At 37.1% G+C, this 26,887-nt stretch overlaps 1 protein-coding gene and 1 long non-coding RNA gene across 5 annotated transcripts in view; one reads left to right on the top strand and one right to left on the bottom strand.

Moving 5' to 3' along the window:
* The window catches only part of GRM8 (glutamate metabotropic receptor 8), a 739,885-nt gene extending 735,728 nt beyond the window's left edge, over window positions 1-4,157 (top strand). For 2 of the 3 annotated variants that reach the window (XM_077770780.1, XM_077770782.1), the window contains one exon: window positions 4,077-4,157. In XM_077770780.1, the coding sequence (XP_077626906.1) occupies window positions 4,077-4,126 (50 nt within the window). In that variant the 3' untranslated portion in view covers window positions 4,127-4,157. Of the gene's footprint in view, window positions 1-1,916; window positions 1,927-2,500; window positions 2,522-4,074 lie in introns of all 3 variants that reach the window. The other variant, XM_077770781.1, reaches the window with a different exon arrangement.
* LOC144237084 (uncharacterized) overlaps window positions 4,147-26,887 on the bottom strand; it is a 146,527-nt gene continuing 123,786 nt past the window's right edge. For both annotated transcript variants that reach the window (XR_013336748.1, XR_013336747.1), the window contains 4 exons: window positions 25,122-25,250; window positions 23,512-23,558; window positions 5,108-5,202; window positions 4,147-4,248 (listed from right to left, as the gene is read on the bottom strand). This is a non-coding gene — a long non-coding RNA (uncharacterized LOC144237084). The remainder of the gene's footprint in view (window positions 4,249-5,107; window positions 5,203-23,511; window positions 23,559-25,121; window positions 25,251-26,887) is intronic.

The following is a 26,887-nucleotide window of genomic DNA, read 5'->3' on the forward strand; positions in this document are numbered from 1 at the left end:
CATTGTTGACCTTTGTTCACTTGCATAAGAAAGTGTCATGGACTCCATGTGTTCCCGTTACCTTTACTACACCTACCAGTGGTTTTAATAGAGGAAAAGTCTTCTAAAATCACATTGTCTACAGGTATCAATAAACCTAATCACTTAAATGCAGTATTTTTCTTCTAAAAGTGTCTTATGTCTTTAGAAGTAGAATTGAATATTGGAAAGGCCTTTGTCCTTCAACTGCCTGTAACTAGAACCATGCCTCCTCAGATTTAAAACGCCTTCTCTTGAGATGGGTGGAGTCCATTCTCAGTTCTCAAATCAAGGGCTGATTAATCCACTAGAATAGTATCCATGTTACCATGTTGCTACATTCTCATACTGTGTGCTATGAGACTTGTGATAAGTCACCAGTACTATAGGGAGATGACAGTGACACATGAGAAAGTGTTTTTGTAAATTACAGATCACCATATAAGTAAGGTAGAAGTGTCATTGCTGCCTTGAAAATGTAGATTGCTCTGTCATTAATAGAAAAGACTTAAAATTCAAAAACTACTGTTTTAGTATCCCTCTTTCTTCTTTTTAACATGTAGAGGATTTTGGCAATTATGGCTACTATTCCATTGCTGGGATTTTTTTTTTCTAATTAGCAATGTATTTATGATGTGCATGCAGTAATGCTTTTCCTTCATGTCCATGCAGCTCTATAAATCCATTACACTTAGGGCCGCCTGGATGGCTCAGTCTGTTAGGCATCCGACTTCGGCTCAGTTCATGATCTCACGGTTCATGGGTTCGAGCCCCGCGTCGGGCTCTGTGCTGATGGCTCGGAGCCTGGAGCCTGTTTCAGATTCTGTGACTCCCTCTCTCTCTGACCCTCCCCTGCTCACGTTGTCTTTCTCTCTCTCTCTCTCTCTCAGAAATAAATAAAACATTTAAAAAATTCCATTACACTTAGAAACTTCATCTTAAAGTTTATTTGTTAATGCCAGAAATTTTGGCCACATAATTAAGGTTTTTAAGGCTTCAAACTATGTAGAATAAGTATAAGTAATGTGAAGCTAGAAGGCAGACCATGAGTCCATGTTAATTACTGAATTTGCAGCATACTACATTTCACAAAGAAGGTCATGTGTTCCATAAAAGCATGTGGGAAGGGATTTAGACACAAAGTTGACTTGTATGAATTTATGAATTGTACCCAATTAACAAATGCTGTTAACATGGTATTCCTTAATCTATGTTCATGAATAATTCATGAACTCAGCTGCTGCTGGAGGTGGAACTGTTTTCTCTAGCTTATGAACACAGTGTGGTGTCCACAAGGCAATTCACTATTGCTATATCCCCAAACCAACTGTCATATAAGCTTATTCATCGCTGCTGTAAAAACTCCCTAGTAATTCTCATGTATACCTCTGATCCATTTCACTCTATAATAAATAGTTCCAGGATAAAGATTCTCACAAGACTTTTCAAGTTGACTAAATCATCCATATCCACAGCCTTTTATCTAACCATTAGAAAAATTAAGATGACTTTCCTTTTGTAAACTATAATCTCAGTTCTCAATAGAATTCTACCATCTTTTTCCCTGGAGATAACCTCAAGGAAGGAGTTCAAAAAATAAAGTATGAAACTCAAAGTTGGAATGGTCCTTGAATGGCCTGATCCAAATTACTTTCTGTTAACATCTGAATATCATCTTCTTCAAGGTCTTTTTGGCTCTTGTTCCTCTCTTTTGGCCATATTTCTTTCTAGCTATCTACACACTTGATAAATATTTCCTACATTTTTAGCTACTGTTGAAGATACTGAGAGGGCAGGAAGTTGAACAAGCATTTTGAAAGCGGTTTTTCTAACTCTTAACAACAATTCTTCTTCATCTTCAAAGATTATATGAAAGTCCTTCACAGACACAGTTGAAGTACAGATCGTGTTTTCTTATAGGAAATTTAGAGATATATCAGAGCATTATATATTTAGGAATAGGGGTGCCTTGGTGGCTCAATGAGTTAAGCATCTGATTTCGACTCAGGTCATGATCTCATGGTTTGTGAGTTTGAGCCTCTCATAGGCTCTGGGATTTTCTCTCTCTCTCTCTCTCTCTCTGCCCCTTCTCCACTTGCACACACACTCTTTCTCTAAAAGTAAATAAACTGAAAAAAAAAGAGAGTTTTTTTTTTTAAGTACACAGGCATAAAAATCCTTGTATTTCACTTCATACCAAGCCAAATGGAACAGACATGTAGTCTTGCAGAAGGGGTGAGTAGGAAAGTAGGATTCCATATTCATTCTCCCAGGCAGATGCTGCTTCCCCACAAACCTACGTCACCTCCGACCTTACAAAAATCCAATGTTGTGGATTTTGCAACAATGATGAAACTGAGGTCCAGTGACTTCGTTCACTGATCTTTTTAAACTCATTTTATAGGGAACAGAATGTGTTTTCAAACCAGGTCTAAAACCTCCTTCCTTTCCACGGGCCACAATAATAATCTAGAAGTGTGAGCAATGGAGACAAGAAAAGCAGATATGTCAGTTATTTTGGGCATGAATCTTATAATATTCAATGAAATTTTTTAAAAAAAATAGTGAAAACAAGTATGGTTAGCACTTCCTTAGGCTCTCTGCATTTATTTTTGTGACTGTGAACTTCATCAGATCTCAGTCTCTGGTAAGAACTTGTCTGGTCAATTATGATGCTGATGTAAATGAAAATGGAATGAGTCTGATTGCCAGTTATTTCAAAGGAGGAGCTTTTTTTTTTTTTTAATAGTTTATTGTCAAATTAGTTTCCACATAAAACTCAGTGCTCATCCCCACAAGTGTCCTAAAGGAGGAGCTTTATAATGGGCTTATTTAATGTTCAAAAACTAAATAATTCTCTAAAAAAAATTGTTTCATCCTGAGTTGGATTTATGTAGTGAATATATACATGTTTAGCATCATTTCATATCGTTCCTCTTATGATTATGCATTCCAGAATCCCACTGAAAAATAGGACATCACATTTGAAATTTAGAACAGAGATTTATTCCATCACTGGAATAAATCAAAAAACCAAAGGAATTATTTGGATTTAAGTTTATATTCTCTAAAAATTTAAGCATGAGTATAAAATTGGATTAGAATACTTTGTTATTCATATCTTTCTAATAATCTTAGAATAATAGGTTTTACTTCATAGTAAGTTGGTACCAGACCAATTAAATATTTATTTCCTTCTTTGAGTCTTTATTTTTAAACATCTCCATTTGTATCCTTTGGTTAAAACCAGAGCATAAATATGTATTGGCAATGCACATATTTACTTTAATACTTACAAATATTCTATGTACTTCATATTTTACTATGTTCTCCTCTAGAGTCTAAAAGTATTTGTTTTTGGGGGTGCCTGGGTGGCTCAGTTGGTTAAGTGTCTGACTTCGGATGAGGTCATGATCTCACGATTTGTGAGTTCGAGCCCCACGTTGGGCTCTGTGCTGACAGCTCAGAGCCTGGAGCCTCCTTCAGATTCTGTGTTTCCCCCTTTCTCTGCCCCTCCGATGCTCATGCTCTGTCCCTCTCTGTCTTTCAATAAATAAATTTAAAAACACATTAAAAAATAAGAATATTTGTTTTCAAATGGAAAATACTCATTCTCAAAGCACAACTAGTTACAATTACCTGGTTTTGGTCATCAAATCAGACTCAAAGACTTGAGGTTGTAAACTAGTATTTTTTGTCTTTTGCAGGATAGATAATTTATGTGTTCTTTCATTTTTTATATTGTATATCTTTGTTACTCAAAACACACATTTGACTTGAATTTCCCCTAAATTTATTAAAGATTAGAACTTTTCCATTTTTAGTTTTCTTGCTAAATACTTATACTATAAACAAGACTAGTGGTTTTACAGATTAAGGTTGCTGCTGCATTATTATTCCTGTGATCACTGATTTCCTACTACATGATTTAAAAAATAATCAACATGTAAAAACCGAATATCATAAAAGCGATGATTATAGGATGTGAATTTTAAAATCATTTCAGCAAAATAATTTATGACTATATACTATTAATTTGTCTTACTTTGTCTTAACAGCTTCCTCTACTAAGACAACATATATCAGCTACAGCAATCATTCAATCTGAAACAGGAAAAGGGTACAATATGAAGAAATCTGGTATGTGATCTTAAACAATAAACATGGCACCGCCAAAACTCACTCCTGGAGATCTCTGTAGACTACAATCAATCAAATCAATAGTCAATCCTGTAAGGAACAAAAAGTAGCCATGAGCCAAAAGTATCAATAACAGAGTGAAAAAAAACCATTTTATACAGTACAACCAATGAGTGTCAAGCTAAAGTATTGCTTACTCATAAGCAGTTTAAAAAAAAATCACAAAAGGAAAACTAATGTTAGCTTGTGAAAAAAAAAATGCTGTTGAAATAAACCATGTCTGATGTTATTCTTGTAAGTATTTTTCTGTGATTGTGAGAACTCCCGTTCCTGTCCCACCTTGTTCAACTTGTATAAGACAATGAATCTGTTTCTTGTAATGGCTGACTGGATTGAAGCCCTGGGTTGTGCTAAAAATAAATGCAATGGTTGACGCATGCACTTTTTTTATACAAATAATTTATTTCTAATAATAAAGGAATGTTTTGCAAATGTTGAGAGTTGTTTCGTTCCAGTTTTAAAGGCAAGGGACACTCTTTCAGGTTGGCACTCCTGCTGTTAAATCCTGATGGAGAAGCCCTAGTACTCCATGGTAATACAATTTCCTCAAGGACTGTGTTTTTTTACATTTATGTGTACATGAAGAAGACTGTCTTTTATTCCTCTGTGAAAAAGCATTATTTGTGTAAGATTTTGTGAATATTTCAAAATTGATGTGGTAACTTTTCATAGTGATTGCTTTTTTTATGAATAATCAAGCAATAGCTCAAGGTGAATTGCTTCAAGTATTATAATTAACAAATGAGGAGTTAAACTTTACTATGGAGAACATAATTTGAAAAACACCACCTAAAAGTATATGAAAGGGTCACTGAAATTCTCCATTTTCTAAGTCAAACCTTTCATATAAGGAAAGAGTTCAAGGTATGTGCTATTAACCTTTTCTTACCTGAGCCTGGTATCCACTGAAATCTGTGAAGTAATGGGCCTTACCCAGTACATTCTTCAAAGCACAGAATTAGCATATTTATTCCCTTGGCATCACTAAAGAAACCACAGTTCAGATAACATGTCAATGCTTTCTTATTTTCCAAATGAAAACATTCATTGGTTCATAGAACAGTATCATTAAAGAGAGAAAACAGGAAGCCTATGTCATGCTAATAAACCATGCTAGGATGGGTAAAAGAAGCCTACTAAAGGCTTTCAAATCTGTTACCATTTTTGTCAGGGGCTCCTCAATTCTATACAATCCCAGACATCCATCAAGTCAATGGGTCTCTACAATCATTTTGTTAGTAAATGTTCTCTCTGCTGAGTTAGCTTGAATGGCTCATTGCACTCCTTATAGATATAAAGAACGATCTATGCTCTGTAGCTTCAACCCAGAGATATTGACAGTCACTTTATTTAATAGAGAGTTAAAGTAGCACAGCTCAGGCTCCTTCACCATGTAGTAACATTTCCTAGATATCTACACGGGCAGAAAGTCGCATACAGAAGGAAATGTATGCTTACTGACCTTTGGTTGAGTTTCTCTTAATAGTATTTGTTATTTGTAGACAATATTTAAACCAAGGAGTGAGGGCATTATTTTCAAAATTTCAGATAATCTGAGTTACTGATAAATACAATCCTGTAACCAGGATCCTAAACCCACCTCTAGGTGTACCTTTCTAGATAAACATAATTGAAAACGAAATTATATCCTCACATTTAGTATATTTTATTATGCCAAGTAGCTGAGAACCAAAAGCCATACCAAGAAAAGAAACTGTAAGTGTATTTTAATTTTTAAGTTGACAATTTCCTTTGTATTGAAGATTATTAGTGTTTTTTAAAGATTTTGACTTAATTTTAATTAGTAAGGATCCATACGTTTGGTTGAGGAAAATGCTTGAATTTTACAAGCTTAGCATTTCATTCAGAGAGCAAAATTCAAGTATGTTGTCACTTACTAATTGACTCTAATCAGGGTAAGTGGATGCAACAGGGTGATTATGAGAGCAGAGCTGGCTCTCAGGTCAAAGGTCAGTTATTATTATTTTTTTAGGGCTTTAGGAAAAAAATTAAATGTTAAGCATAATTCATGACATTTCAAAATTGTTCTCCCTATTACAAACTTAGCAATGGCTTGTTTTTTTCGAAATACTTTTATAAATAATTGATACTTATTTGCTGTTCTACAAAATCTTATTTAATTCAGAATTAAATAATAGTTCTTATAGGTTCATATATTCCAATCATCCTTTACAAATTATCTTGGGGGAAAATTTTCTTCCTGATGAAAATGATCACCCTCCCCAGGCGCTGGGAGGATAAACCCCCACATCTATTATAGCCGGAGCTGCAGAATTCTGGCCTCCACTGTGTTTTTTTTCTCAGGGATTTTGCTGAGGGCTCAGGAGGCAGTCCTATAGGCTGGGACAATGCAGGAAGGCATCCTGTAAGGGGAAGGATTTAGCATGTGCTAGTAGTGGTTCATAAGTCCTCTGCTTTAAAATGAACTGCCTGTGTACTATAGATAAGCAATGCAAAGTTGCATGGAAAAAATATATAGTATTATATTCTTCAGAATCGACCTTGTGTTTTATTCTGGCCAAGAAACGTCACATCTAATCTCAGCATGCCAGAGGGAATGCTAAAAATGTAGCCCAAGGTAATATTCAGCAAATGTCACTAGTAGACAGTGAGCGATATATTAGTGTGACCTTGGGCCAAATCTGACCTCCATTTAAGACAAAAAATTTAGCTGATACTAGTTAATATTTCAAGGTGTCTAAATCACTGATGGTTGATCTTTCCCAAACTAATTTTCTTCATAAGAACAACTACTCATAAACTTAATCTTGGAGGATGATCATTATGAACATCAATAGGAACTGAATGGCAAACTTAATTTTTAGAATTTTAAAGAAATTTTTACAAAAAACATTGTCACTTCAGATGAACAGGATTTTACTTTTTGAAATTTAAATTACCATAAGATAGGAAATCTCACTAGGAACAGAAGTTTGTACCATTTATATTTTCTTCCCCTCTTGATCTACATTCTCTATTATTTACTGATGACAGTGTTGAAAGACTACTAAAAATTTTCGAAATTACATTAGCTGACACTATTTATTCAGTTAGCAAGTAGAAGAAACAGCATTCTTAACATCTATTATGAAAACTTACCAAGTTTTTATCATTTAATTTCTCTTAATGTCATCCATCTTTTGTAATAAAATTGCTAAAAATAACAATGAAGTCATATAAAAGGATGAGGGAGAAATAATCCCAAATAGTAGATATGTTAATCATACGTAATCATCTTTACAGATGTTTCTTTTACTTTGACTATGGTCCCCTTTGATGAAGATATGAATAACGAAGAACAACTTGACCATAGATAGAAGAAAAGATTTCCTTAAGAAGAAATTATGTCTGTGAACGTTCAGAAACTTGCTGACAGTCATTGTTGGAAAGCGTCACATTAAAGGCACAGCAGCAAAAAGCACAACAATAATTGTTTTGAGAATGCATTTTCTGTGACTATTCTGTTTTTTCCCCTTTAAAATTTTTTGCAGCATAACCTTTAACGATATTGCTACCTGAGGCTACCATTATTTCTCATTTAATTTAATGCTTCAGTAGGACATTCAGGAATATTTTTCTCTCAGTTGAGCTCAGTGTAAAGTCTTGTATCAAATGTTGACTTACATATCTGCTTTCAGAGTGATAAGGGCAGAGAAAAAATGATCTATAAAATATTTTTTTTCTAATTGCCTACTGTTTAAGTAGCTTAGGCAGAGCTAACTTTCACAAATACTTGTTACACAGTCATGAAAGCCAGGATAGATTAGGAACTATGAAGAAACAAGAATGGACAAGTCATAACTTGGGTGGGAAGTAGGGGTGATATGGTGACAAAAAACAGGAAAGACAAATGACTTCCATTTTCAAAGTGAGCATAAAATTATTTACCAATGAACTGTAAGTCCCATTAGGTAAGCTCACTAGAACACAGAATGGTGTTTGAGAGCTAATGAAGAAACTTAGAGTATTAAAGCATAATTTTGAAAGTTAAAAATATAACTCTCATACAGAGGTAAAATAAAAAAGTCAAGGATTTTACTCAACTCATTAACAAATGAGGGAACCAGTAAGATGTTAAAATTAGCTCAGAGAGCATTTGAGAAGCTAGTAACATATACAGCTGTATGAAGATACGTATGGGTAAGTCCAAGGGCTGGATACAAAACTAGTTTAGTGTCTCATACAGTACAATAAACTATAAACACTGAGGTTTTCTATTTCATTGGACAGATACTGTTTGAACCTACTCAATAAAAATCAACAAATTCACCGCTGTGCCTTAGAGCTGGGAAGTAACCACATTGATAGAAATCCAGTGCTGCACTGAAAGCATAACCATTAGTAGCCTTTGCCTGTTTCCAAGCTTTGGATTATTTTTCTGATATGTGATATTTCAGTGTTTTACTTCTCTAATTCCAAGCATTATGTTACCTACCAGTAGTTGAATAATAAGGATCACACACACACCTAAAATCATATTAAGCTGATCTAAGTTAGTAATGGAAAGGTTCTGGAATGAGGCTGCATTTTAATTATTCTTCCTTTACTCTTTGTCTGGAGACAGAGTAATTCAGAGGCTGGATAGACTAAGATGATATGGAGGATAAATGTGAATAAATGCGTGGCTGCCTTCAGCTAACAGTTCCCTATCAGACAGTTCTACAAATAATCTCTGAACGTGTGACTTCTTCCATTTGCCCCCGGGTACTGTCATCTCTAGCGCGTATTTTCTCTCCCTTTCTGTAGTCTATTACCTTAAAAGGGGAAATGTGCTTTCAAACAGTATTTCTGAAGACGATAAATCATGGATAATTTACAGGATCTCCATGCCCACCTCCTATTTGTTATTGGCTATTAAACCTGGCCTATTCTGACAAAGCCTCTTTGAGGATCACTGGCATCTTCCAGGCAAGAATGAAGTCTTCTCAGTCAAAGGGTGGAAGTGGAAAGAAGACAGGTGTATGAATAGAGCTCTGCTTTTCCAAAATATCCTAGAATTTAAGCACCCAATCTACCCCTCGCTTCCCTCTGGTGCTCTAGGCTCTGCAGACCAAGTTAATGGTGAGTGTAGGGACTCTCTCTGTATATGCGCCCCATTTTCTGAATGCAGTACTAAAAGCACTGAAGCTCAGTGATTCCTTTTATGGATCTTTACTAACATCCTGGAAGAAGGGAAAGGCAGGCCGTATGAGGCGAAGTTGTAAAATAGATGAAATGTGGTTTATTGACTTTTGTTTTCTTATAATGTTCTTGAACTTCTTTATGCCTCTTGACAATAACACCCAGATGACCAATATCCTCAGTGTAGCTCCTTGGTACTCAGAGATCCTCTTTTCTCACTTTCCATCTTTGGACTCACTAATATTTTCCTGTGCTCCGGGAAATCCTGCCTCAATCCCAAATTACTTTTCTAGTCAAAATATTTCCCACCCCCAATACACACAGATAGCAAAGAGGCATAATGGAGGCCCCCAGGGAAGCTACTGCAGCTGGATTTTAAGTAATGACCATGTAATTAAAACCATTTACTCATTTTCTTTAGAAACTCTTTCCTGAGGATGTGCTATGTAGCCGATGTTATAGGTGCTGAGAACAGAACCGTGAATTAAAAAACCAAACAACAACAACAACAAAAATCAACTCTGACTCTCACGGCATTTATATTTCTGTGGGAGAGATAAGTAGTGAACGATATAAATATATAAATATAGGATGTGTTAGATAGTGATAATGCTGAGAAGAAAACCCAATTAAACCCAAGAAAGTGGATAGGAAATAGGTTAGGTAGTGCCATTTGTAGAGCACAGGGTTGAAACTTTAGGTTGAGTGGCTGGGGAAGGTGACATTGATTAAAGGCCTGAAGAAAATAAGGGATTGATGTGAGTGGTGTCTTGGGGAAGAGAATTCTAGGTAGAGGGGGCAGAATGGTCCTGAGGCAGGAGCAGGTCTAAACCAGGGCACGGTGAGGGTGTGGGGTGGAGTGCATTGCAAGATCTGTGCGGCCTTGTAGGTCACCAAAAACCTAACTTTTACACTGAATGACAGGAGAGTTTGTAATAGAGTTTTGAGCAAAGGAGTGACATAACAGGTCCCAATTTTACTTGAGTCTTTTAAAATAATTTTTCTGTTTGTTTTTGAGAGAGAGAGAGAGTGAGAGGGCATACACACACATGGGTGCGAGCGAGTAAGGGAGGGGCAGAGAGAGAGAGGGAGACTGAGGATCTGAAGCAGGTTTCAGGCTTCAGGCTTCATGCAGAGAGCCTTATGCAGGGCTTGAACTCACAAGCCAGTGGATTATGACCAGAGGAGAAGTTGGACGCTTCACCTTAACCAACCGATCCATCCAAGGGTCCCTAATTGAGTCTTTCTGACTGATGTATTTTAGAGGAGATTAGCCTCAAGGAGGCATTAGCAGAAGTACAGACACCAGTTAAAAGACTGCTGGATGATCCAGGGTAGAGATGCTCTAGGATGGCATGGAGCAGAGCAGTGGAGGTGGGGAACAGTGCTTAAATTCGATGTATATTGTGACAGAAGGTCTTAAGAATTTGTTGATGGATTAGAGAGAGAAAGGCCATTCCAGGGCTTCTGACCTGATTAACTGAAAGGGTGGTGCTGCTATTTACTGAAATGGGGGAGATGTGAGAAAAACGAGTTGAGGGAAATACAGCTCCTTAATTTTCATTTTTAAAGATCGTTAATTGGAATGGCTCTAGAAATCCTGGGATAAATTTGAGGACAGGAAATACTATGAGAATGAGCGTCTGTTCCCTCTGAGATATTTTCAACAGGGTTTCAGATCCTCTCCTGATGTCACGAAACCCTATTCTCTTCTCTCAGCTTCCCAACTTAGGCTCAGTCCTGAACTGTTTTTTTCTTCTTCCTAGTTTCTCTCTACAGCACTTTTACATTGTGGTTATTTTCAAATTGGTTTCATTATTGTTGTAGTTGTTGTGGATATTGTGCTGTTTTCTCCAAGGAACGGAGTGTAAACCTTTGGATCAGCTTTCAATCCCTTTCTATTTCCTTGGCTTCTGGTTATTTAAAAGTAACGATGCTCCTCAGAATCTACCACAGGAAAATTATCCTTTACCCCCAATCTTTACCCCCAAAGAGTCTCAATCAACACTCTTTGTCCAGGAAGGTCAACCACCTTCTTGAGAAGCAGAATTTTCTGCCTAGAGCGTAGAATAAGTAAATAAGGGGAGAATGCCTGAAATTATAAACATGAAGGGCTGCAGGAGTATACTATCTTGGTTATGTTGTCTTCTAGGATACAAGCGTCCTAGCTTTCAAGGGCTTGCCTTTTGTTTTTCATTCATTAGTTCATTCATTCAGTCATTCACTTTATTCATTCATAAGAACAATGAGAAAAGTCCTCTGTTCTTGGGCAGAGATGCAAAACGTTACTAGCTGGGAGAAATGGTAAGATACCTCATAATGACAATTAAAATAATTGCAATAATCTTTATTATAACTGGTAAGATTATGAGTTTCCTATTTTATGTCAGACAACTTGCTAAGTGCTGTGCTGGAATAAATCTTACAATAGCCTTGTGGCATGGGTATTATTATTACTCCTATTTATGGATGATGCAAGGGAGACAAAGGTTGATTAGCTAACTTGCTGGAGATTAAATAGCATGTAGGTGCAGAGCTTGCATAGAGCTGAACGTATCAGCTGAGGACAAAATAGAGGTCAGCTGGATAAGTTAGGGACAAGTCTATGAAAGAAGTTCCTGGAATCCTCTGATTTGATTTCAGATATCAATATGCTATGTGTTACAATCTATTTTAGGAGAGCTATCCTACCTTCTTAGCTTTGGGAAATATTTTTAAAGGGAGGGATATCCTTTGGATAAATTCAAGTTAATGACAACATTTTTTATTTGATTTTTTTGTTTTTATTGAGTTGCTTCTAATGTGCAGTTCTTAAAATTATCCATGCACATCACAAGACCAGAAATGGAATGTAGCCCTCTTTTCTCATGGTTCATGATTTCTCTTATTAAAAAATTTTTTAAATACTATGAAAGAAAGAAACCAGAAAAAAAATGACAAGACTACTTGGGGGTTTATTTACAACTTAGGGTTAAGTTCACATGTCAACTTAGTTTTACAGTTTGCTATATTTAATGTAACTTTATTCAAAAAGTTCATTCAAATCATTTGCAAATATGTTATTATACCCTTAGGATGGCAAACCATGATTATTTCTTTCATGCACAAATAGTTTCTTAGGTAACTAGTGCATGATCTCCTTCATAAGATATACACATTATCATAGCATCTTTCAGCTAGAAAGATCAGGGCTGAGGATTGATAAAGTCAAATCATCCACCAGTAATTGAACCAAGAAAAGAACCTTATAATCCACAATGCTGGGCTAACCCCCTCTCTTAGAACACATGGACCCAGATTTCATCATTCTGCCTTCAACACTGTTATTACCTAAGAGCTACTTTTTGGGCCCACAACTTTAGTATCATTAGCAGAAGGTGTTTACATTCTTCTTCTTTTTTTTTAATTTTAGAGAGTGCGAGAGCTGGGGAGAGGGGCGATGGGGGGGTAGGGATAGAGAAAGAGAGAGAGAGAGGGAGGGAGAGAGAGTGGGAGAGAGAGAGAAAGAGAGAGAATTTTAAGCAGGCTCCACATTCAGTGCAGAGCCCAGCACAGGGCTTGATCCCACGACCCTGGCATCATGACCTGAGGAGCAATTGAAAGTCAGATACTCAACTGGCTGAGCCAACCAGGCACCCTAGGTGTCTACATTCTTGAAGTCTATTAAAGTGGAAGCTCGTGGCAAAGCAAAAAGCAGAGAACTTTCTGCTTTCTTATTGGCTGGTCCAAACCTTCCAGGTAAGAAGGAAGAGGGAATATGTCTGCATACTGAGCTGCCAATTACCTTTGGTGGTACTATCCTGGATTCAGTAATCAATTTGGGAAAAATGTTTTCAGGTGTTTTCAAGTTGTAACAGTCTAAAACCATCCAGTCCTCTCCCACCTATCTTCTGCACTACTTTCTCTCTCTCTCCCACATATGGGATATTTTTCAAGAAGCAAAAACTAGACCCAGTGAGAGTTATGTAAAATGGAAATTTCAAATTTAAAAATCGTTTTACCGATTTATGGATTGTAGCTGGATTTTACAACACATGTCTTCTATCAGCAGGGATCTGAGATGTGAAATAGATCTTTAATGGATCCCTGGGGCTGCTGGATGGGCACAATAGTCCATAATGACTTTATGTAGTAGGTCAGTGAACCAGAACACAGAAGGGTTTATGTGATAGGCCTTAACCATTATGAAGAAGCTATAATAGTCTATTGTAGCAGAAACCTCACTCTTTGGAATGTACCTAAATACCAATTTACACAGTAGGGATTTTTAAGTAACAGTAAGAGCTGTCCCCTACTACAGAGGTATTTTTTTTACTCATAACCAATAAGAGAATTTGGCTGCTTCGCATATTTAATTTCTAAATTATATTGACTGCATAGTATTCAAATATAATTACCAGATTTACGGGTCTCTTTCTGCCTACAGACTATAAAAGTGGCATGTTTAATATGAATAATAAAGAAAAAATGTCTTCTTAGTATATTCCTTATTGCTGTCGGCTTTAGAAATTCACAAGTGTGTTCAAATATATTTTAACTTAATTTTCACCATTAATACATAATAATGATTCCCTCTTTCAATCATTACATGTTCTTAGGTTAGCATTAAAATCCAGGAGGAAATGACTCATGCTGAATTAAGCTAAAAAAATATTTTTAAGCCACTTTGAACACACATAAATGACAAAATTAAACCATACTGTGGAACTGAAATATTTAGTGGAGGGATTTTGTTTGAGGTTCTACACAGGTCACTAGCATTCCTACATGCTGAAAAAATTTTTTTTGAAGTTTTAATAGCTGGGTAAAATCCAAAATTATTGCATAGACTACACATACTTCTTTTCAGTGGAAAATTTAGCAGTAAATATTTGAAGTATTTTCTAAAATTGTATGATTTTTAAGGCAGAATTTAAATACTATGAGTATAATATAGTCCTTGACCTAACAAGCTGGCTGGCATCATTTCTTGAAGCATAAAATTAAAAGAAAAATAAGAATGTACACTGCATATGGTGAAGATTTTCTACATTAAAATATATAAAGCCAGACTGTCTGGGTGGCTCAGGTGGTTAAGCATCTGATTCTTGATTTTGGCTCAGGTCATGATCTCATGATTCGTGGGTTTGAGCCCTGTGTCCAGGAAGCTGCATGCTGAGAGCACGCAGTCTTCTTGGAATTCTCTCTCTCTCTCTCTCTCTCTCTCTGGCCTTCCCTCTCACATATGCACATGTTCCCTCTCTCAAAATAAATAAACTTAAAAAAAACACACTTGTTCTTTAAATATATATATAACCTATATAAATATATATGGGTGTGCTATTTTATAGGAGAGGCAAGAAGCTAACAGAGAGCTCAGTTCTCATGTTTCTACCAAACATAAACATCAACATTTCACCATGCTGAGTACCATCAAAGGACCATTTAAGAACTAAGCTTTTTTAAATAATCTATAAATCTGTAAGTCTAAAATCAGTTCAAATTAAAGTTTTTATAAATCCGTAAATCTGCCTCACCTCTCTTCTTTGATTAGTACCCATGAGTTGCAGAAATTTCTTTTGAGGGTAAAGTGGGACACAGATATTTCAAAAACCAATTAAAATGGAGACACTTTATGGATGCTTTGAATCCAGTGTTTCTCCAAGACTGGGCAGAACACCACTGCATTGGGGGCAACAGGGATGTGGTTTAAAATGTAGATTATGAAGTCCTCAGGGTTTGAGAGGTTTCAAAGGTTTAAGAATCTGCATTTTAAATGTGTACCTCCAAGCATCTGGTGCTCAGTAAGTTTGACATCCACTGGGTTGGATGAGTTGGAGAAACCTGTATCCTATAAATGGCTCATGAACACAATGCATTTTAAGTACAGTTTTCATTGTCAAAGTTTACTATTTTTTAGCCTAACTTCTATAGATTCTTTGTACTACACTTTAATTACTTATAAGTGTATGAAGATTTTAACTGACTACGAAATCATAGTAGAGTTTTCAATGGCCATGACCATTTATGGTTCTTTTATGATATGATGGCTCTATCTTGGCTTTTTCCTTGGTCTAAATGAAGTCTTTACCATAAGTAGTGTTTTACTTTTCTCTATTTAATAAATTCTAGGACCAACACCATCTATTTTTTAGTTTGGCAAACTAGAGAAGACTTTCATCTAATCTTACTCTACACCCCCTCCACTCCAATTAGTAGAATTATACTTAAACACTCAATGAATAATAGCGGTAATTCTCTCACCAATAATTTGATCTTGTATCTCAAGCAAGGAGTAAAAAATAGTTTACCATGTTGTGGGTTCCTAAGGAGTAACTATGGCATGGCCAAATCTGTTCAATTCTAAGTACTGGCTATATAGTAAGTCCACTTTATGGAAATTACAACTTATTCTTTAAGAATTCCAAAAATGTTGAGCTGTATGCAAACCTAGGTTTAATACATCCTCTCTCTTCTCTGTCCACATTATTGCCTCATGTTTCCAAAGTTTCTTTCAATAGTCTGTGGAATTCATTTTTGTACAAATAAAAAAATGTATATGCTCATATTGTGTTTTTTCCAGCACCTTGCCTCTTTCTGACACAGGATAAGAGTTGTTTAGACAACAGAAGCTCCCTCTATTGAGAAATCAGACTTCAGTAAACCCTTTTGAAGAGGAACCTCTTTTCTAGTTGAATAGTTGGATAATGGTGTATGGTTTTCTCAAATACACCAACAGTTACTTTTTCTCAAATACAACATTTCTTTTCTCAAATACACCAACAGTTACTTTTTCATTTGGGTGATTATAATGCATAATTCACTCTTAGGAGGCAATGGGCTCTCATTCAGCATTAAAATGAGCACTGTGTTCAGACCATGAGAGAAAGAGTTTCACACCTTAAACCAAATCTATCGTTTTATATTTGGAGACACAGAGATAGTGACAAATGAGTATAATCAGATGAACATGAAATGAAACCATTATACTGTAGGAAATTCTGAAAAGAAAAAAAAGTGTGTTAAGTTAAAAGAGTAGACTTGTAAATAAAAAGCAAGAAGAGTGACTTCAGATACAGATAGTGCTTAAAAGAAGGAGTAAATCTGGTCGAGTTACCAAGACAGATTTAAATTGCCTTGCTGTGTGTAGTACAGTTTCAGACGGAAGCTATATGACCACCCCTAAGAAATTATGTGCAGAAGTTTCTTGTTTTGTATCACAAAGTGTGATTAGATGACCCTTTAGATTATTCCAGCAATTATGAGCTAAATATCTATATGGTACCAATCGTCCTACCAAGGACTGCAAAGAGCACAGAGCAAGAAAGACATCTATATTCTCAATAGTGATGGAGTTTAGAGGAATGCAAAAAAAAAAAAAAAAAAAATCCTATGAGGTTTTAAAATGGAGATATTTCATCTCTAAGAATCTCTGATTTGAGCGTCACTTTTGAGATGCATCAGGTAGTTACTACTGTGACACTGAGTAAGATAAAACAAGGATTAAGATTTGTCATCTCTAAATAACCTGGAATCAAATCATCCTAGATATCAGAGAAGTCCCCTGTTCTTGAACAAGTAACCCTGACCACAGAGGGTGATATGGTGTGTATGGAAGATTGTAAGGTGATTCTGAAGAACAATTAAAAAATTATCTGCTCAATGACTAATCATACATCAGCCTGAAGTGGGTCTCTCTCTGGTATACATGTGCATTATTCACCAATAAATAAAAATAGACATTGTAAAATGCAAATATGAGCACACTAGAAATTATTAGAAGGTCTCACTGGTTTATATTTTAACAGAAAATCATATCAATTACCTAAAATACTTTTGTGACACTTAGCCTAGTTAGTATAAGTTTCAAGTTTCTGGAAAGGGTCACCTTCAAATGGTTTGCTATTTTGAGGGGGGGGTTCTTCTTTTTTTCATTGTTTGTAGGTCCATATGTAATTTATGAACAAAGCGTCATGAAATGTTTTTGAATACTGTCATGTGACTTTTAGTAGATGGATAGCACTAAGCTAACCCATGACAACCCAGGAAGGAGGAAGATAGAGGAAGCCCTACCCTAACCCCACTCTCCTGCCCTAAATTTTCTGTGGATGTCTCCTTACTGGCTGAACTCAATGACTTCCATGTGGGTTACTCTACAAGCCACAGAACAGAGTGTATACAGATAGAAAGTGCTTCTAGAGAGGCGAATGGAATAGATCAGGCACACATGCCTGGTAGTTACAAGGCTTTGTTCTATGTAGTTGGGGTACAATGATAAAGGGAAGACTTTCTGCCCTTCGGTGATGAGACAAATGAAGAGTTAACTCCAGAGTGGTGGGATGGGCATTATGTTAGAAGCGAGTATAGGGAGATCTGGAAATAAGAAGAAGGTACTAACCTAGAGTTACTTCTTCCTACTATAGACTGATAGTATTTGTATACAACCACACTTGTCATAAAGATAGCACAGTTTAAAGATGAAATACATGGCATAGCAGAGTTTCTAAGTACATCTCTGCCTTCCCAAAGTTCCAAATCCAGGGAGATTTTTCTGAATATAGCAGATTATTTATATAAAAGAAAAATATACGTTAAACATTTTTTTCTAAGTTGATATTTAATTCTCATGCCTACATCTAATTTAAACAGCAAAAAATTGAGAGTAAAAGAAAAAAAATGTTTTATTCCATGAGTCAAGTATAAGTTTTGGTGAATTTTCCAGAAAGTAAGTTCCATTCTCTTTTAGGTTGGGAGATTACAAGACAGATATTTCATGCAGCAGAATTTTGCTTTTATTTCTAGATCTTAGACCCATGACCCCAGAAACTCAAGGCCTCCAGATTTTGTGAGACTACAAAACAATCATTTAGCCTTTGGGCCTTGACTGCTTTATCTGTAAAATGGAAGTAATAAGACTTTCTATCTCCTACAGAAGGCCTCAATTTTGATAACTAATTAGAAACTAATAAAATGCTTTGAGCTCCTTGGAGATCAGCCACTAGCTGGGATAAAGTGGATTATTATAACAGCACTTCTTGAGCTATTGGTACTTACAGCAACCAAAAACAAAATATATCACATCCTGTTGAAACTGCCCTTGGATAGGAAGAGTGCAATTATACAAGGTTAAAATTGATTGCAGAGTGACTGTGAACAGCTGGACTTTTATAAAGTGTGTGTTTGGAGACCTAAGATATGTGGACTATTTACAAAAGTGCTCTCGTAGAAGAAGTAAGCATAATGCACTCTTCCTGTCCCTACAGCTTTTGAATGTGTGGTAGGGTCAGAAAGCTAAAAATCCTTTTCCCTTTCAGTCTCAGCCACCAGCAATGCTGTCATGTTTAGGTGAGAGGATGGAGGTGGCTTTTTCTCTTTGGTGGGGGGATTGTCATCAATGTCACCTAATTTAAATAGAAGCAGCCAATGTAGAAACAGCACAGGTTGTTTCAGGCAACTGCAATAACAGGTTCCCCATTTATGAAATGAGACCTACTCAATCAGACTCTCTAGGAGTGAGGCCCAGGCTGCCGTATTTTGAGAAGGCCCCACAGTGGACTGGTAAGTGGCCCATTTTCAAACAAGCTGTACTGCAGTAGGTGATCACCAAATTCTCAAAGTTAATTCTCCCTCCATTTAGAAAATGGTCTCAAGCAACCTCATATCTTTCTCCACAACCTCTTAAGACTTCCAGTTTAACCTCAACTCTTCCATGCACGGAAGGAAGTTTGCTTGTACAGACCTGTCATGGGCCTAGCGAAAAATCATTTCAGGCTCTTCCTCTCCTACAGGCATAGAAAAACTGGCAATGTCATGGGGGGCAGTTCTGTTTTGTTATCTATTACGGGCACAGTAAAATGAAAGTGGTTGGTTGACTTATTTCTGTCTTAACCAAAATCCCTGATTCTGAAATACAGCTCAGAAAATGAAAAGCGTAAGATTGCCAAGGGAGAATAGAGTTTATAAAAAATAGCAATATAGAAAGAAGAGAGAATAAAAAAAATAGAAGCAGTATTTGGGTCCTGTTCTTGGGAACCATTCAAAGGTTATTTGAAAGGCTGAATTTGGTTAGGAGACTTGGAAATGCTAGCTTATGCCCTTAGCAGCTCCTCTTTTAAGAGTTCCCTGGGAACACACACACACACACACACACACACCACACACACACTACTGAGCTGGCAAAGGAGCCAAGACAACTTATTTTTACCACCTAGAGTTCCGACCCTAAATTCCAAAGCAAGACCTAAAGCAATTGTTATCAAAGTATGGTCCTCAGACCAGCATCATAAGACTTATCTGGAAACCTATCAAAAAAGCAAATTGGGGCACCTGGGTGGCTCAGTCGATTGTCTGACTCTTGATTTCGGCTCAGGTCATGATCTCACAATTTGTGGGTTTGAGCCCTACATCAGGCTATGTGCTGTCAGTTTGGGGCCTGCCTGGGATTCTCTCTCTCCCCCTCTCTCTTTGCCCTTCCCATGATGTGCTCTCTTTCTCTCTCAAAATAAATAAACTTACCAAAAAAAAAAAAAATAAAAAAAAAAAAAAAAAAAAAAAAAAAGAAAAGAAAAGAAATGCAAATTCTCAGACCCCACCCAAACCTATCAAGTCACACATTCTGGAATGGGGCCATTCAGTCTGTAGTTTAACAAACCCTCCAGATTATTCTACTACTCAAGTTTAAGAACCACTGATTTAAAGGAACAATAAAAAACTAATGGCCATTGGATCTTCCATCCCTGCTTTCTCCAAAGTCTATCCCAGATCTTTGGTTTTTAATTCCAAATGGTGGAAGAGGCAGCTCCAGAGTTAGAGAAACAGGAAGAGGAGAGTAAAAGAAAGCATTTACTTCACTGCCTTTAGAGGCTATTGGTGTGGGCTGCCTGCCCCAAAGACCAGGTCTTTTCCATAACAGGGCAATAGCTGTCGAATTGANGGGTGGGGGAGACAGGGAATTAGGGATAACCTAAAAGGCAGACTCACCATTGTGCTGGGTGCTACGGCATTTTTGCAAAAAGCTTTATTGACTTTCTTTACATTTATTTTACTATGTTGTTTGCATTTATAATGATACATGAATGAAACATCATAATCTTTAAGAGTGTAGGGCTTCTCAATATCTTAATCTTGTCCTAGAATAGAGGTGAGAAGAAAGAAGGGAGAGACTGCCTCAGGTGGATTATGAGAGCTAGCCAACAAGTCTTCTACCTTTTGGGCATCAGGCATTTATGGCCTTCTCACGATTCAAGTTTGTAGATATTTACATCATTATCTTTGTGTTCCATATTCACTGGTCAGTGCTTTTTTTAAAATGTTTTATTTATTTCTGAGAGAGAGAGTGTAAGCAAGGGAGGGTCAGAGAAAAAGAGAGAGGGAGAGGGAGACACAGAATCTGAAGCAGGCCCCAGGCTCTGAGCTAGCTGTAAGTACAGCTGTAAGCACAGATCCCGACGCGAGGCTAAAGCCCATGAACTGTGAGATTATGACCTGAGCCAAAGTCAGACACTCAACCGACTGAGCCACCCAGGCACCTGGACTGGTCAATGCTTTAATCTGTACTCTCAGTCCTTAGTAACACTTGATCTCATTGGGTAGGAAGGGCCCAACTAGGAATTGGTTTCCTCTGCAGCCTGAAGTGAGAGGTATTCAGGGAAGGTCTTGGGCTCCGTCTAGAGGTGTGCACCTGAAGAGCTTAAGTAACATCATCTTGAGATTAAGGCCTCCATTAAGAGCAACCTCGGGCTACATGTAGCCCCAGTTCCAGGAAAAGCCTCAGATTGTTCAAGGCTGAAGCCATCCTCAGACTGCCCTCAGATAAGCTAATCAAAAAAACATTCCTGTGGTCTGAGTCAGGGCTGAGAAGTGTAGACAGTTATTTTATACAAACTAGCCAATTACTCACCGCTTGCCTAAACCCCACGTAGGCCCTTTGAGCTCACCTCATAATTAGTCATTTTCAAAGGATTCTCAAAAGTCATGATTGGGTCCCCGCCAAAAATAACAAACACCTCACAGATATTGAATAGTCAAAACTGTTACCATGAGTGCTGTACAATTATGATTAGTACTTATGTGATGACGCTATACGTACAACATGTACACTGTAACACCCCCATCCCTTACCCCATAAAAACCTTGCTCACTATTGTTCGGGGCTTCACCTTGCTGCCATTACACCAGTAGGCGGGTGAGCCCCTGCTCGAGCTTGTAATAAAGACCCTTTTGTACTTGCATCGGTGTCGGCTCCTTGGTGGTCTCTGGGGACTCGCGAATCGGGCACAATATTTGGGGGCTCGTCCGGGATTCCCCAAGACCCCCAGGACCCCCAAACCGAAGGGTCAACTGGCCGGCCGGTAAGAACCTATTTGTCTCTACGTGTCTGGTCTATTTCTGTCTATTTCTATTCTTGGTCTCGGGACAAATCAGTATTTAGAAGTGGTCAATTACGGTCAGGCGGACACGCCACAGGACCGTGACCAGGGGGGATCCTGTGAAAACATTCCAGGACCCCATCGGTAACAGGGTTTGAGGCCCCTCAAATTGGGCACAACACACTTATTATGTACTCAGGATGCCAATTTTCAAAGGGCGACACCTCTTGCCAGTCATGCCCTGGAGAGGAAAGGAAGGTTCAACATGCCCTAGTAAATTGCTCAGTCATATGACTTGTGACGTTGCCAAGCCAATGATATTTCCAAGCCACAGCCACAGGTGACTATTCAATTTTAAATTAATTAAAAGCTCAGTTCTTCAGTTGTATCAGACACATTTCAAGTGCTCAGCAGCCACGTGTGGCCAGTGGCTACAATACCAGGCTGTATGTAGAACATTATTATGTAGCTTGAGGTTCCAGAGGGAGAGCTACAGCTGAAGTGTGGCAATAATCTAATGTTAACAAGAATAAGCCCCCTACTAGGGAAGTGATATTTCAACATACAGATGGTAGCTAGTGTTTTCAGCACAGAACAAATACTCCTGAATTAAAGGTCCACTAGAGGGAAAAAGGCATTCTGCATCCTGGGCCTAAGGTGTTTCAGGGACACGGCTTTATAACCACAGAATCCTCCGTGATGAAAAGCTTCTCTATGCTTCAGGGTCTTCTGCCTTATCATCACCCAGCAGAGCCTCTAACTCTTTCCCAACCAACCCTACTCCCTATGCTACTCTACATAGTTCCTTCCTTCACTTTGTAATCCAAGACCCTGCTCACAGGCAAACTCAATTAAACACACATAAGTAGGTAACAGCCTTAAATTCCTATTTACCTCCAACTTATTGTACTCCTTATCCTGTCTCTCTCTTTTCCTGATCATTGTATGGATTCACTTTGGAGAAAGAAAGAGCCAATTATCCAATATGAATGGAAGGTCAACAGATCTTCCAAGTTTCTTCCCAGCCCTTCCCCCAGATGAGCACAGCAGTGGTAGAGTAGACTGAGTAAGGGAGTCAGTTTTATAAGTAGAATAGCAAGTGAAAATCACTTAGCAAATACTAGTAGTTTCCCTGGCAGCCTTTTTATTTTTCCTTTGCTTATTTGGCTTGAAGGCCTTTATGAACTCTACCAGTCCAGTCCAATTTAAGTGATCCGCTCCTGGAATAAGATGATTGCAAAGCATTATGCCGTGCTATATTTCTGAATTTACTTATCAGCAACTCTGTTTCTGAAAAGACTGAAGGGCAGCACTCCCTGAAAATATTAACTATTTTGGGAAAAATGAATCTATAACCATATAAGGAGTGGTTATAAAATTATAAAACTGAACTCCCAAATCACACACCCAATCAATCTTATGAATTTATAGCTATATCTCATAAATACACATGTTTTATCCATGTCAGATTTACGTTCCTTGCCATTCATAGAGTACAATATAATTTAATGGAAATACGTCAGATACAAATTAGAAGGCCTTGAACATTAACAAAACAATAACTGACTACAGCTTTTAAATGTAATAAAAATAATACAATAACAACTTCTACAAGTTAAGGTCTAATTCCGTACGTAAAAACTGAGTAAAGACAGGCACAAACAGAGTAAAACTCCTCCAAATTATATTAATTGGGAGACAAGGTAATCAAGTTTGGGAGAAAATCTGAATTATACTTTAAGAATGTGGTCTTGTTACACTCAGAGAAACAGTAATATCGATGACAATAAAATTAACTACTCACAAGAGAGCTCCAGGTACCGGCTGGCCTCTCTTCATCAGCAGATTTTACTGCAAAATGAATACAGGAGTGTTTGATTGGTTACGACCGGGGGGTTAACCCAAATGGCTGTGCAGGATCTTTCCAGATCCCAACCCATGATTCCAGGGTCTGCAAGCAGAAGTGTTTGGTCACACAAACTAATAGTGATAAAATGGTTAAATATTGTCCTTTCAACTATGTTAAACATATTTTCTACAATGTTCCTCATGTTTTGCTTTTTGAAAGGGAGTAAATACAAAGAGAAATACAGAAAGACCAGGCCAGATGATAACATTTCATATTAATGGAATCAAACTTAGTCCCATGTTTCTCTGACAAATGTGTCCAATGTACATATCTCAGGGAAAAGATGTGGTTGGGGTCTGGCTCTGTCTCAGGTGACTATTTTACAATCCCTTTGACCTCCAGTGCATGGTATCAAACCTCTCCTCTCTGAGGGTCTTCCTTCCCCAACCTCTGCTGTTATGTGCACAGTTGTAGTTTCCTCGCAATCTATGCACAACATGTGGCATTAATCCAAAGAAATTTAGGGATTAAAGTCCATTTCTTACTGAATGGAGTTATTTCTTCAAACCAAAAGCAAAGAAACATTCTTTGTTTTGCTTTCTATCACTGAAGAGATTGAAATATTTTTCTGGTCATGATTACTTGTATATCCAATCTGAAACCCTTCATATTTATACCTCAAGGAAACAACACACAAAAGTTCTGTAATACTCTCAATTCCACTTGTTTTGCCACTGACACGTTGAGATACCTTGTGGCAAGAACAAGATGGGAAGCCAAAGACCACTCCTAAAATACATTTCCCACACAAATCTTAATGACAGGTGATCTGGTGGAACTTATCATACTTTCATAATATTGATTTCTTTCAATAATGGTGGGAGGTGGAGATCTGTTATCCAGCATGGTGGGAGTACTTATAAACAAAAGCCAGAGAGCAGAAAAGCAGTATCTTGACTAATTTCTAGATATAAAAGACTTCTCTGGAGCTTACATACCTTGTTTTTTTATTTTTCCTTTTTTTCTTTTGCTCCATGTAATAAAATAGGAAAGGAGCAGAAATGATACTGTAAACATTAAGACTGGAAAAGTTACATACTCAGTGGATATCTTCAAAGTCAGGTGACAGTTTTTATTTTGAGGAAGATGAAACAGTAGGTAGAGAGAATAAATTCATTATAGATAACAATTGACAGGGTACCCACTGTCTATTAAATATTTGGCTTTCATGTGTCACTCAAGTGCCAGATTTTGGAGAAGACAATCCAATTCATAAAGGTTGTCTTCTCCCTTTCAATTGTTAGTCTGCCGATAAACTGGTCAGTCCAGTTACCAGTGAAAAATTTCAGTTAGTATCTATATTTAGATTCAGAATACAATTCTCGAAATACAGAGCAGTATTTCTAGTGATCTTATGACTTTTTATATGACATTCATTAATGCAGGACATGTCAGTGCACCTTGTTAACATGGCTGCAAAATTTTGGAACTCTGAATTAACGACAGTGTCAGCTGACCAACAATAAAACTTTTTTTAATTAGGAAGTTTTGAAAAATGTTCTGACCTCATTATGGGTGGTCTCTCCATGACATATACTCAGCAGTTTCTCTTCTCCCATGTGCTTGTCAACTTCATAGCAGCCCTCACCCACACTTGGTCAAGGCTTGTGTTCAGCTGTGTCATTCAAGGAAGACTGAAACATGGGGAAGAAAAAAAGAATAGCAACATGACTTTGGGGATGAACTAATACCCAATTGATATTCAGCTACAGCTTCTGAAAATGCTCACAGGATGTTTGGAAATTGCATTTCTAAATGTTATGGGCTTCGGGTCTTTCAACCATGTAATGAATATATATTTTTTCTCCATTTATTTATTATTGGTAGAAATTGAGTGATGGACTTTTCCAGTGGTGTCCCATCCATGTTTATTTTTCCATTGCCCCAGTCAGCATTGTTATCTGACAATGCAAAACAAGTTACGTTTGAGCTGATACACAGAGGCAATCCTTCTTTCAAAGAATTTTCATCTGTCACCATCATCTCCACTAAAATGCACAACAGGGAATGACAGAATGATTGGTTTTATCTACATTTTGGTATATTTTTCTTTGAATGGCAGCCCCAGAGAACACAATTTTCAAGATAAAATAACAAAACTGTGATTATTTCAAATGGTAAGGTCTAATGGAGGATTATAAATTATTGCCTAAAGTGCCAAATACTTTGGACCAGTAGCTTGAAATTGTGTTCTGGAGATTGTTTGGAATGACTGCTTCTCAGAATCTCTTCATTTAAGAAAATGAACTGTTTCTTGAAAATGGAAAATGACCAAAAAAGGAAACAAACAAACAAAAAACACTGCACAAAACAGCAAGGTCAAACTAATTTCACCTAAAATGGTCTATACATTTCTCTTTACATTAAAGCTCTTAATAGTACTTGTCAAAGGTATGTGCCTTTGTTTTCTAAAAGGAAAAAGATTTGTTAAAGCCTATTTTTGCTTTACTTTTTAAATTATAAAATTCAACACAATTGCATACATTTGATAAATTTAAAATATATTTATCATGAACTCCTAACTGAAGGCTCATTTAACATGAAGTACTTAAAAGTTCATGAAGAAGAACTATACAATAGAGGCTAACAAATTTTTGATTTAGCTACTTAATTATGATGGAATTGCTAAATAAGACACCTGTTTCTTGGGCTTGGGTTGAACTGAGTAGCAGCAATAGGAGACCAGGCCAAAGATGATCAGAATGACTCAAATATTTTGGTGAAAACTCTTTGGCTATCACTCACATCAGAACCATAACAGTATTTTCAAACCTAAAAGAGAATATTGCTATGCAAAATCATCTTAATGTTAAAATGTAGCAGTGGGTTACCTGACCATCTTTCCTTCTAAGTGGCTTTCTAAATTAAAGAAGCAGCTTAAAATGCTGAAGTCAGCTCTGTCTCCATAACCTACAAAATCTGATCTGATGTCAACCACATGTGTCAACTTATTCCCTGTTGATCTATGACAGAGGACAATATGTAGGGAGATTGGTGTGATTGTTTTAAGACTAAAGTATCTGATTTCAGTGAAAATATTTTGGCACTCTGAATGAGCAATAAATTATAGACTCCACTGATCCCCCAACTTTTCTGCCCCCTGCCAAGATAAAACATTTTGGAACTCAGCGATGCCAACACTGTCAATATTGACTCTGTCAAAACAGGGCTGCCCAATTTCCTAGCCATCTCTCAGCTATGGATTCAGAGAATCTAGATGCGGCAGGCAGAAAAATTCAAGCCTTGGATTAAAAGTACCTGAATTCATGAA

Source organism: Crocuta crocuta, unplaced genomic scaffold, assembly GCF_008692635.1.
Source record: "Crocuta crocuta isolate KB4526 unplaced genomic scaffold, BGI_CrCroc_1.0 scaffold266, whole genome shotgun sequence".
In the NCBI taxonomy this organism is placed as follows: Eukaryota; Metazoa; Chordata; class Mammalia; order Carnivora; family Hyaenidae; genus Crocuta; species Crocuta crocuta.